General features: G+C 40.7%; 1 protein-coding gene across 4 annotated transcripts; it reads left to right on the top strand.

Moving 5' to 3' along the window:
• Positions 1-3891: 3891 nt before the first annotated feature.
• On the top strand, positions 3892-12795 carry LOC132983437 (calphotin-like). Of its 4 annotated transcripts, none has more exons than XM_061049733.1 (5): positions 3892-4262; positions 7154-8002; positions 8051-8377; positions 10261-10320; positions 11572-12795. In XM_061049733.1, exons 1-4 carry the CDS (start codon positions 4175-4177, stop codon positions 10314-10316), a joined length of 1320 nt encoding a protein of 439 aa, XP_060905716.1. In that variant the 5' UTR covers positions 3892-4174; the 3' UTR covers positions 10317-10320; positions 11572-12795. The 4 variants fall into 4 exon arrangements, with proteins under 4 accessions (XP_060905716.1, XP_060905715.1, XP_060905713.1 ...); XM_061049732.1 differs by having other exon boundaries at positions 7154-8020; XM_061049734.1 differs by having other exon boundaries at positions 3893-4262; positions 7154-7930.
• Positions 12796-12960: the final 165 nt, after the last annotated feature.

Below are 12960 nucleotides of genomic sequence, written 5' to 3'. Positions count from 1 at the left end.
AAAAACTGTCTTGAAAACATATTTAAACATCAAGTGTCTGCCAACGGATTATTGAAAAATGAACCTAGACGCAGAGCAATTGTTTGTGATGCAGTGTTAATGATTTTTTTTTTAAAAGTCCTTTTTTTGGACGTTTTTGCCTTTGTCGGTTAGGAGCAGCTGAGAGAGACTGATGGGAGGAGAGAGTGTTGGATGTCATGCAGCAAAGGGCCCGAGGTCGAATTTGAAACCGCGGCCGCTGCGATGAGGACTTAAGTGTCCATACATGGGGCATGTAACTTAACCTCTAGGCTAACAGCGCCCTGTGCTAATGATTTCTATGCTTTTGATACTCCACATTGAAAGGGCTGGTGTGTAACAGGGCGTGTAGAAAAAACTTATCAAGTGTAAAGATTGATTATTGTTTTTGAAGCTAGAGTTCAGTTTAGAGAATAAATCAGTCGACATCTATCAACTCGTACATCACCATGTCATAATTATGAGCTGGAACTTGCTTCTGCAGTTTCATATTTTGGCTCTCTTTTGTGTGCCTGTGGTACATAAAGTACTTCTGGGTGAAAACTACTGAAAGACCCAATCTCTTCACTGAACAGTTTTTGTCTCTCTAAGGTGTTTAAATTGTTGCATCATTAGCTACAAGAGAATCTGTGTGCTTATGCATTCTCATCTATAACTGCTTCCTTTCAATTGACTCAGTCTTTCTGGTTTGTTGTCGGACTAATGAAGTGTTTCATGTCAAATGTTACTGCTGCTGTTTCTTTGTATCTGTGGCCATTACTGTGTGGGAGCATCTTAACCGTATGTACCAATATCAAAAACATTTTCTCATTTACCTGTTGTCTTCACAAAGTTTTGTATAACCGTTTGTAAGAAAAGAAAAGCTAAAGCCATGTGTACCAAGACTAAATAAAGGCCAGTTTTTCTATTTTATGACTTCTTTATATATATATCATTTTTTAGTTCAAAAAAGGTAACTCTTTTAATTTTTAATGCAAGTGTATGACAGAGAACCAACCGACAGAACAAGGAGAACGTGAATGCAGCAACACTAACATGGTCCCAAGTACATCCGGGCTACAAACCAAATCACCCAGGATGTTGTGGATTTAACAAACATCGCTGTAGTTAAATCAAACATGTCGACAGACCTGTTTTACCTCATCAGGATTTTGCTAACTGAACTCCCTCGTGGTTCACTATTCTCTACTGTTGAGCCACAGCCGCCCTGTGAAGTGATGTTGCACACGGTAAAGAACACGGCAGAGCCATATGTGAGAAAAGTGCAATATGCATGTAACGATAAAAGATTCAAAGCTTAGTACATGCTGTGTAAAAGCACTTTGAGTAGTCAGAAGACTCGAACACGAGCTCAAGTCCATTTACCGTTTACCAGATAAGAAAGTCATTATTGTGCATAATATTTAACATGATATGGAAATCAGTACTTTACAATGTGGAAAATATGCTCCTTTTCCTGCTGCAGAATGTGTTGAGGAGTTACACAGTTTGATGGCCTGAGGAAGAAAAATACCTCCTGTATCTGAAGGTGCTCTCCAGAGTGGTGTGCGAGGTGTTGTCAATGAAACAGCTGTTTCTTTGGCATTCCTTTTCTCAGTCTCCCCAAGAGACTCAAGCTTCATGTACAGGACAGAATCAGCTTTCCTGGTGAGCTTATAGACCACAGTCCAACAGCAGCCATGTCGCCGTGACGTCTCACTCGGGGTGGTGGACCAAATGTTGTTTAATTGTCCTGCTGTTGTGCTCCAGGTGTAAGTCATATTTACTCACAAGTCTGAGCAACTGTTGCTGAGAAAGTACACAGACGATAGCTGCTGAAATAAGAATACACAACGGGTTAGCTGTACCGCAAACATTAGCATTCAGCCACTTCCTATTTCACGTTTACGTTTGAGAATCACATAGTCTATAAGAAATGGGTTTATTAATTCTAGATATTAATGCTTATTTAGAGCTATTTGAACCTTGCTCGATCTATTTCCAGCTAAAAATGTAACATTAACTGTGCAGATCTCTCTTCGTCTGCTCTTGCTATTTTTACATTACTTTATAAACCATGCAGTGTATAAAAATGTAAGTTTCAGCCTGGCATCCAGCCCCACTGTTAGAAATCTGGGAGTTCTATTTGATGAAGAACAGCCTATTTTCACCTTCGTAATATATCTAAGATCAGGAATATCCTGTCGCAAAACCATGCAGGAAAAACTCGTTCATGCATTTGTTACCTCCAGGTTGGATTATTGTAATTCTCTTTTATCAGGCTGCCAGAGTAAATCTCTAAAGACTCTTCAGCTGGTCCAAAATGCTGCAGCTCGTGTAGAACCAGAACCAGGAATCACATCACAATCAAATCACACACAAAATCTAGACTATAATTTAAAGTCTCCTTTCACTTACAAAGCTCCTAATGGCCAGACACCATCTTATCTTAAAGAGCTAATAGTGCCGTGTAACCCTATAAAGAGTTCATTACACTCCCAGAATGCAGACCCACTCGTGTCAGAGGACGAGCTCTAACACGAGAGGGGAGGGAGGTAGAGCCTGCAGTCATCAGGCTATCGTCCACAGATCAGAGGGGTAAGTAGAGGGCTGCTGGCCAAAAACTAGTGAACATTGAAAATGACCACATGAACCTAAATCACATGAATAATGCTCTGGAAGAGGAACAAAGGGCTATCTGGCGGCGGGGGGGGGGGGGGGGGGGGGGTGGCAGAAGCAAGAGAGACAACAGGATTACTCTCTGGATATCTAGAGTCTGGCATCTGAGAGGTGACATGATTGAGTGTTTGGGGTCATTTCATTTGAGTCTGTGTGGAAGTCCAAGAGCTCACCACCTGCTCATGTTTTCCCACCACAGCTCCGTGAGTTGTGATGAATGGATTCTGGGCCCACCGTGTCCATTGTTGGCCAGTTCGTTCTGTGACGACTAATAAAGACAAAGACAAGGCTCAGGTGAGGGTTGACAGGTTAAATGGATGCATTACTTTGGAAATAATGCACAGGAATCCTGGTGACAAGAGCGTGTAGACTTGTCGAGCAAGTTCGACTTGCTGGACGGAGGCACTGGAGAAGCAGGGAAACAAAGGGGTTAGATCACAAACCTGAGATACTTGCATTCAACTTGAGAGCCGAGATACCGCTGAAGTAGCAGGTCCATCTTTTTTCACCAATATTTGTTGTGCCATTTTAATGTCAAACCCAGGCCTTCAGGGTGATCCAATCACAGGTTGGCAGCCATTTCTTGAGGTATAAAGAAACCCTGGACCAAACATACAGTTTCTAAAATGTACATATAGTGTACTTTAAATCATTAGTGATGTTTAAAACACAGGATGAAAAGCAGGGGGAGAAAACAAGTCAGAGATGCAATGTATTCAAAGTCTGTTATAGTTAAATGATAATTCAGTAGAGTAAGTGGCTGATGTTTCACAGAGGAAAAGGAGATTTAACACATGTATGTCCGTCCTTTTGTAAGGCTTCATTGATTGATCCTGTATTTTACAGCACAGTACACTATAATGCATAAAGTACATGTTGTTGAATACATTTCCACATAGGCAAACTTGAATGACATACTTGCCGATTTGACCAGCAAACATTTCCTCACAGCCTTGCAAGGCTCTTAAACGTATTGTATGAATGAACTATAAGTTGCTGACATGTGGTCTAAAGCACTTTAAGTGGTCAGAAGACAAAAAAAAAAAACGGATCTGAAAGTTCAGTCTGCTAACCATATGAAAAAGAAAGGTGAAAAACTAGACTTTGCCACCAGGTGGTGGATTTCCCCAAGTGGGACACTCCTTCGGGGGAAGGGCTTTCACTCCATGCACATGTTTGCCACCTCCTCCTCCTCCTCCTCCTCCTCCTCCTCCATGAATAGTGTGACTGTGAGCAGGAGCAGTCCGGAAACATTCAGCAGTTTTGCATGCACTGCTTTGCGGCATTATTGCAGCATTCTTTCTGGAGAGGGCAGGAGGCCATGCAGAAACATACAAGGGGAAAAGGGGAGATAATGGTGTCCAGCTATTTTTAAGAGTTCAAGCTGTTTTTTTCCCCACTGCCAGACAGTGTCTCTCTTCGACACACTCTTAGTATCTATAATAGCATTCAACCTTTCTTTTGGGTTTTTTTTTCAAGCTAATCGTTTTTTCCAAACATGGGGTGCTCCTCATCCAGTGCACAGACTGTTGACCAAGAGAAAAGGCCAGGTACAAAACCAGAAGAGAGCAATGGAGACACACTGGGTAAGTAGAGATCAGTCGTGCAGAAGTAACTTTTTTTTTCAAAAAGTGTCATTAATCCTTGTTTGATGTTTGTTTGAATTATGATACAGACCATTTCTGAAGATATAAGATCACCTGAGTTACTTTAATTTGTTTAAGTTTGCAGAAGGTGGTGTGTGTCTCCTCCTGGTCTGGCCGGTACACTGTGTGCTTTCTCACTCTACTGTTCTGCACAGCACTGTACTGTAGATCCTCATAGAGAAAACCATTTAGTGGTAACTGTTTCCTCAAAAGTACCTGACGTTTATTTATTCACCAGTCATTTTAAGCTTTATGGACAGTGATTTGTTAAACATTGTAAACTGACTGGTATGAATTATTGAACAAAATGAGATCTGATGAGTTTCATATCCCTTCATCTTTCAATAAAGCTGATTTGGTGTTTGCATGTTTTCATGAACATTACTGACTGAACTAAACAAGTCAAAGAAATCATTCGTACAGTTGCCATGTGTCAAAGCCAGATGGGAGTGTAAAGCAGTATATCTGCAGCATGAGGGGAAAGTTGCAACCAAACCTGTTTGTCCCTCTACTGAAGTCTGACTTGAGAAAAGACAAAACCACGGTGGTAGTGTGCATCTTATCCATTTTTTTTCATAAAAAAGTTTGATGGCAAAGTTTTCCCAAAAAGTCAGCGGCTCACCCCGATCTCCACATCAAGTTTGCATTTCTGCTGATTCCTTCAGAACACAGATTTCATAGCTAGTTGATGACGTGTGTATTGTGGCTGTTCAGCTTTCCCCCTAAATTTGAACAAAGCAACCATGGACAGTTATAGATAAAAAAACAAAACATGTTTTTATTTCTGTGACAACACAAGGTTATCTATTGATATTTTCTAGAGAGGTTTGCAGTTAATTGATTTTCATTCTTAAAATATGAGCACAGTAATGTCAAAGACACAAAAACATACTGAAGATTTGTTTTTCTTTCTTAATAAAATATAAAACTCCCATTCCTTGTTTTTTTTATAAAAGTTCCAGCCCACTCATGCATTGCACACCTGACGTGAGGTAACTTCATGAATGATCATCTGCTGAGGTTTAAGGTAGATAGTGTGAGATTACCTTACACTGCTTCAGGTTATATAAGCAAAAGGATGTCGAGCAGCTTTGTACACAACGGCTGCCAAAATTTGCACAGAGCTAAAGTTCATACCAGTAGCTTTGAGGAGGGTTTGTAATTTGCTCCAGGTATTTATAGTCACACAAAACAAAGGCGATACTTGGCTCCTTTTGTTTACAAGCTACTCTGAAATTCCTTGAAATGAGACGGCAAGGCCTGGCTCGGAAAACAATTTAGCATCTCAACAAGGTCTTGCTCTACCTGTAGCTGCCCTGGTTGGTTTAGCTTTACACAGTGACTTGTATAAGAGACCAACATAAGGCCTAGTTAACATAGTCACAATGGCTGTCTATTCATGGAACTTACTGGCACATGGCTGTCGTACCAAGCACAGCTGCATTTAGAGCATGTGTTCACTTTATCTCCATATAAAAATATTAAAGGACGACTATTTCTATAAAACTGAAAATATTTCATCTGTACATGTGATTGCGATAGTCAAATAAATATTTTGATTTGAATAAGAGAAAGGATGATAGTTCAAGGGGTTAATAAACAAATGTAAACGCAAAAATAATTGTTACTCAGTTGTTAAAGCTGGCATAGCCCCTCTGTGTGACAGGGTATTGTCTCCTCAGGCAATGGACATGGTCACCTGGAGAAGCCCGGGTCCCTTTTCCAGCCTCTTACATCATCCCCAATAAGAAAGCAGTTATTGTACTGTTTGGTCAGACATGCTTCTCTTAAAGTGGCACATTCTGTATAACAAACCAGTTATATGCAAGCCAAGCTGCTACTGGTCCCATCCCTGTCTGTCCCCCTTCTCGTCTCTGTGCTTTTTGCCAGCCACGGCTCTGTTTTGACTGGGATCTCTGTCATTTCTGGCTGCTAAATCATGTAGACACACCAGTCATCCATGTCTGGAGCGGCTGACTCTGTCTCTCCCCCCCCCCACACACACACACACACACACACACACACATCCACACTCTTTAAAACCCAGTCCTGCTGTGCAGACAACAGCTTTGTATTCTCGATGAACACCGGTCTAATAACTTCTGCTTTTATAATTCTAAACTCTTGGCAACATTTTTTTTTACAATACTAGAATTATTACGCTCAACATAAGCACTTTGTTTTTTTGTGTTCGCTAATTTGGGTTGCAAGGCCGTCACATTCCCTTCCACCCGTCAATCTCATCTGTCTTTACCGCCTCTGACAAACAAGTGCAATCATATAGTGTCCGATCTTTTCCATCCATTCTGCTTTCCGCTTTTGAACAAAGTCACACGAATGATTGTGCGAGACAAAAAAGTAACACAGCGTTGAGGATAATTGTTTAAAAGATACCGATATGTGGTTGTGATGCCTGTATTTGACATATGAAGACACAGTCCCAGACATAGAGTTTTAATATCCTGGCATGCTATTTACCTGAAGATGGCTTCATCACAACAACAGATATAAGAGCAGGTGTCAGGATATTAGAGAAGAGGGAGGGTGTGTTTATATGTTGTTTATATATGTTATACAAGGTGTGTTTAATAAGATGATAAGGTTGAAAGATTGTGGGAATGTATTGGCTAATCCTTTTTTATTTATAGATTGATACTTTGTGTTTCTTGAAGGCTTTATTGTTGCACAGTGTTGTCATGTAGTTGCTTTTAGTAACATGCAGGGGCGCTAGATGAAAGAATGATAAAAAAAACTAAACTTTAACATTTGCTCCTCTGTCACAGCTACTGTATTAATCAAGCACCTTTTTTTTTTTAACTCTATATTGACAGATGAGAGAAATGCCATCAACACAGAAGAAGCGCAAACCATCGAGGACCAAATGCAGTTGCCCGTGACGACCTTACCGGAGGATCTTCAGCCGGGTAGTGATGACGAGGCAGAGGTTGTGTTAGTAGCCCTGGAGGCTAAGGAGGATCTTAACTCAGGGGTAGACCTTCTCCCTGTACCTGAGCCTCAGCAAGAGCCTGTTGCCGCTGCAGATTCCACTACAGAGGCCGCATCTCCGGCCGAAGCTCCGGCTGAGGCCTCCGCCGAACCTGAGGCTGCTTTAGTGGTAGTTGAGGATCTACCCGTTGTGGAAGAACCTGCACCCGTCGAAACTGCAGATACTGAAGCCACTCCAGAAGTGGAAATCTTAGTTGAGTCTACTGAGGAGGTCTCCTCAGTGGAATCTATTGTAGATACACAGGCAGATCCACTTGCTGTTGTTGAGGAGACGACTGCTGGGATAGCTGAAATCGACCCCCCTGCTGTCGAACCTCCTGCCGTCGAACCTCCTGCCGTCGAACCTCCTGCTGTCGAACCTGTCAAATCCGAGCCAACAGACGCTCCAGTGGCAGAAGAAGAGGCAGCAGATTTAGTAAGTGAGGTCCCTGTCGAAGTGGTCGCTCCCGTAGAAGCAGAGGCTCCAACTGACAATGCTGCTGTTGATACTGCTTCAACAGCACTTTGTGAATCTGCAGAATCAACTGAAGCTGAAGCACCAGTGCAAAGTGACGCACCAGTACAAAGTGAAGCACCAGTGCAAAGTGATGCACCAGTACAAAGTGACGCACCAGTACAAAGTGAAGCACCAGTGCAAAGTGAAGCACCAGTGCAAAGTGATGCACCAGTACAAAGTGATGCACCAGTGCAAAGTGAAGCACCAGTACAAAGTGAAGCACCAGTACAAAGTGATGCTCTGGTTGAGCCGGCAGCCCCAGGTGAAGGTGTAGCACCGGATGAAGTTTTAACAGAGAATGAAGTCTCGGCACCTGCACAGCTTGAAGATTCTGTAATAGATACCAATATTGCCGTTGCAACAATTCCAGTGATGCCTCCACTGTCGCCAGAGGTCCAAGCTGAGCCTGCGGCCCCTGCCATCACCGCCCCAACAGCAGAGACCACACCCTGCCCCGAGGTCGGTGCAGCCCTGGAAGCTTCTCTCGAGGTCGTGTCCACCCTAGAAGACTCTGCTGCACCTTCAGCTTCTGCTCCCACGCTCTCACTTGAAGGTATGAACTGTGAATTACTCTCCTACATTTATTGTCCATTAGGTCAGTAATTATAGTTTGTTTTCTGCATTGTCGATACAATTCAATAATAACCAATCTTTTAATAAATACTAACATCGGTGATAACGACACAAATAAAACTGCAAAACAGAATCGAGCCAGCTGTTTATAACAGACGTTCATTGGTGTTCTACATGCCACAGTTGACACAGAGCAGTGTGTAGTGATCACATTTCCTTCATCGATACTGTCGGCTGGAGAATGACAACAGTAGGATTCTCCTTGAAGATGTCAGACATTTTGGAGGAGAGTACTGTATGTCTTGCAGGGTTAATGACAAAGAGCTTCATTTTTTTATTTTTGTGCCTTTTATTGTAGAGATAGGATAGCGGATAGGGTCGGAAATCAGGGAAAGAGAGAGTGGGGAATGACCCGCTCGGAGGACAACGGCCACTGCGCCACCAGCGCCCCACAAAGTGCTTTATTTGATCGAGCAAAGAACTGCTTCCTGAAAATGCCTGCAGTGCAAACACTCACATTAAGGCATCATATCTGCTTGAAATGGAATGCTTGAGAAATTCTTTACAAACTGGGGACTCGAGGGCTGACGGTCTTTGGGTTCAGGATAGGTCAAACAATGCGGGGGTTGCCACTGGCTAAACTGGCTGGAGAATCTAAGCAAACATGCAACAACAACAACAGATAAACAAACAAACAAATGCTGAACAACGACCAACTGAGAATTCTGCACATAGATAAGACGATTGTGTTCCTCGTCAAGGTTAAAAATAAAAGGGGCCTTCAACAGTCACACAAGCCGTTCAACCTTCTCGCCACAAATATTGCCAAAGCAGTTTTACAAGATCGCCAACTTAAAGGTGCTGCTTGAAGCCGACAGGATATACAGGACATGTTTGGTCTGTGGGGATTTAAAGATAATGTAGTAAGAGAGATAGAAAGCAGGCACACGCTCTCAGAGGGGAAAGTGAAGGCTTGTTTTGAGTGTGTAAGTAGGAGCATGTTGTCAGCGCAACATGTCCAGCCACGCAACTGTCACCGATGGGGAGTTGACTACACAGTCATGCCCTAAGGCTTCGAGTTACATAAGGCAAGTATAAGTGAGGTATCCTACCGTTTTTGACTTGTCTTCATGTGGTTCAGTTTAGAAAAAATAAATCATCAAATGATCACGTGTCTCTTCAAGTTGGTGTTTCCTCAGTGCTGGAGCTGATGTGATTAATACAGATACTGACAAAGCAGCGACGTTTTGCACAACAGACCATATTCCACAAAGTACAGTGGCTCTCCTGTTAAGATTTGTGGAGCACATGAATACACTGTTATTAACGGTGAAGAAATATGTACATGTATTTCTAAAATCTGTGAGTTAATTTTTCATCATCATCCTTTCCATCGTCTCACAAGATGTGCAGTAACTAGTGCCCCTTTAAAGGACAGAGTTTGGTTAGCAGTAGCCTGCACCCCCCATCTTGACTCTCAGAGAACATAAAGTACTTTAAGGCAGAGAAGGGAGGCCCCTCCATGCAGCACGTGTCTGCTGTTGAAGGCATATTGCGTAACTCTTATGAGACTTTCTCTGTTGAAGCTGTGCTGTGTGCATGCCAGACCAATTACCTTTCAGTATTGGGTGTATGTGTCTGTCAGTACGTGTGAATGTTTAGAGGCCGGGCGAATCACTAGTCAACCAGTTTAGCAGAACAATATGTGGTTAAGAGGGAATGTTTGCGCTTCACTTCTCCTCTCTGGAATTGTCTGGAGTTATGTATTTGTTTGTTATGTTATGTTTGTTGTTGATGTCAAACAGGACTGGCTCAAGGTGAGAAAAATGTCACCTAATGTCTTCTCAATTTCTGTGTGTGCAGTGGTGTCTGAGGCCTCGCAGGACGCAGAGAGAGAAAAATCAAAAAAGGAGGATTAAGTTGGTAAGTTCACAACCACAAGCCACAATGTTTATCTACATCTGTCTATATAAAGTAAATGGCATCCTGTTTTCAGAATTATAATCTATTTATAACAAACTTAAAACAAACTCTGAAAATTTGGAATAAAATTCTTTACTAAAATCTTGAATGTATGAAATAAAACTCTGAATACATATCTATTGAAATGAAACTATGTATATAATGAATGTGTTGTATTTATTGAATGAAAGTCTGAAAATATGGAATGAAACCTGACGTCATCAATTCTCCGGCGCCATCTTGTGTTTTTTTTTTTTTTTTAAAGATTTATTTTTGGGGCTTTTTGTGCCTTTATTGGAGAGATAGGACAGTGGATAGAGTCAGGAATCAGAGAGAGAGAGAGAGAGAGAGAGTGGGGAATGACATGCAGGAAAGAAGCCACAGGCCGGATTCGAACCTGGGACTACAGCCTCCATACATGGAGCGCGCGCACTAACCACTGTACCACCAGCGCCCCGCCATCTTGTGTTTGAGATGTAATATTATTCAGCACTGCTCGTGCTGTGAGTAAGTCAGCGTGGCTGCAATCCTGATTAATGAAGAGGTGTTTGACACCATGGCTTAAACCTACGCTGACCGAAACAATACAAGAAACAAACTTCAACTGAAGAAGAAATACATTCACTGTTTCATCGTGGACCCAGTGCAAACATTTAGCTAAGACTGAAAATATTTATAATCAAAGCTAAATATTGAGAATCTAAACTCAATATGAAGCTTTAATTTCTAAACATTTAGTTTTACATTTCTAAATATTTAGTTGAGACTCTTAACGTTTAGCTAAGATTTCTGAATATTTAGCCAATGTGCAAATTTACGCTACCCCCCACCGGAAGCACCAAATTAAAAGTTTGATGAAGCGATCCAGCTTAATAGCTAAATATCTAGAACTTTAAAGCTAAATATTTATAAATCATATATCATAAATCAAATATTTGGTTTACATTCTAAATATTTAGCTTTGATTATACATATTTTCAATCTTAACTAAATGTTTAGGATGAAGCTAAATATATACGATCAAAGCTAAATATTCAGAATCTGTCTATTTTATATGTGTGTGTGTGTGTGTGTGTGTGTGTGTGTGTGTGTGTGTGTGTGTGTGTGTGTGTGTGTGTGTGTGTGTGTGTGTGCGTGTGCGCGTGTGTGTGTATATATATATAACACAACAAACAGATGTCTACTGACACTCTTATTCTTTCTTTTTTTCAGAGAGAAGAGCCTCACCAAAGATCAAACTACCAGCAACTGGAAGAAAAACACAAACACAAGTATTCTGTATTGTAATTGTCATTTCTCAAACTCTACAGATTCACTGCCTTGTTAAACTATCATTTTCCTACATTTGAAATACAAGACTGTCTTTGGAGACCTTACATGCGTCCACATAATCAGGCCTTTTCAAATCAGGTGCCATTAACTCACTGACATGACATTAATTTGATTCAAATCTGTGAACTTCTGTAGCAGTGTTAAATAAAGGATGCATACTTAATATATTCTTCACTATTTATAATAGCTGCTTTTGTGGAATACAAGCCAAATACAAATGTGAACGCAAACGCCGTTAAGGCACAAAAACATCAACCTAGGTGATGAACACATAGCTACGCACATGACAGCGTCTTTTTTTTTTTTTTTTATAGTTTACGAAAATTATTTTCAAAGGACGACATTTTCCATGGTTGTATTTAAAAGTTGTGTACATGATAAATTCTGATAAAAACTCACAAGTCTGTTTGTTTTTACTCCAAATTTGAATTGCAGCCTTTCTTCAAACATTTACTGAATTGAAGGGAAAACTGGATAACAGAGGGAACAGTGTAAAACTGATTCAAACTCATATTCCTTATGTCTTTTTTTTTTGTTTTCAGACCAAAGTATGAATACGATTTGTTTTGGTGAGCACTGGGAGGGAAAAAAACAACAAAAAGGAAGATGAATATGGAAAGATTACTTATGACAAGGAGTGGGACATGGATGCTCTTAAGTACTGATACTATGCCACCTTGAGCAACTACTTGTGCCTTACTGTTCAAAGAAATGACTGTGCCTTAAAGTTCATACAATGAGTTACTTAAAAAAACAAGGTGTTTCAAAGTTTCATTTTAAACCCTTTACTGGGCCTGATATCATGTGAACAATACATTTTGTACTTGAGTGCATTATATACATTCTAGCCTAGAAAGAGATTACCTAGTAGACATGATTTTTAGATCTTTAGTTCTGCACCCTGGTTTAAAATGTAGTTTGAATATCATTTTGTGTATGACGTGATGGATGTTTGGGAAGAAAAGTCTGATGTCTGATGTCTTTTTTCATCTATTTCCTTCTGATATATTATTTCTTTTTATTATTTTTCTGAGCCTTGTTTACAGTTCTGCAAGAGAATAGAGTTATACATGCTAATAAATGTTATTTTTTTTCACAATGAAATGGGTCTGTGTCTTCTTGTATGGAAAGATGCATACATTAAAAAAAACAGACAACCGGCTGGCTGTGCTTATTGAAATGAGGCAACTTAAAGGTCCGGTTAGGAATTGATTCACAATTTAGATTATTTTCAAACTGAAGCAACAAATACGATGGACAAATAATGCA

Source organism: Labrus mixtus, chromosome 11 (assembly GCF_963584025.1).
Source record: "Labrus mixtus chromosome 11, fLabMix1.1, whole genome shotgun sequence".
NCBI classification, from domain to species: domain Eukaryota; kingdom Metazoa; phylum Chordata; class Actinopteri; order Labriformes; family Labridae; genus Labrus; species Labrus mixtus.
This window is presented reverse-complemented; position numbering and strand designations above follow the sequence as displayed.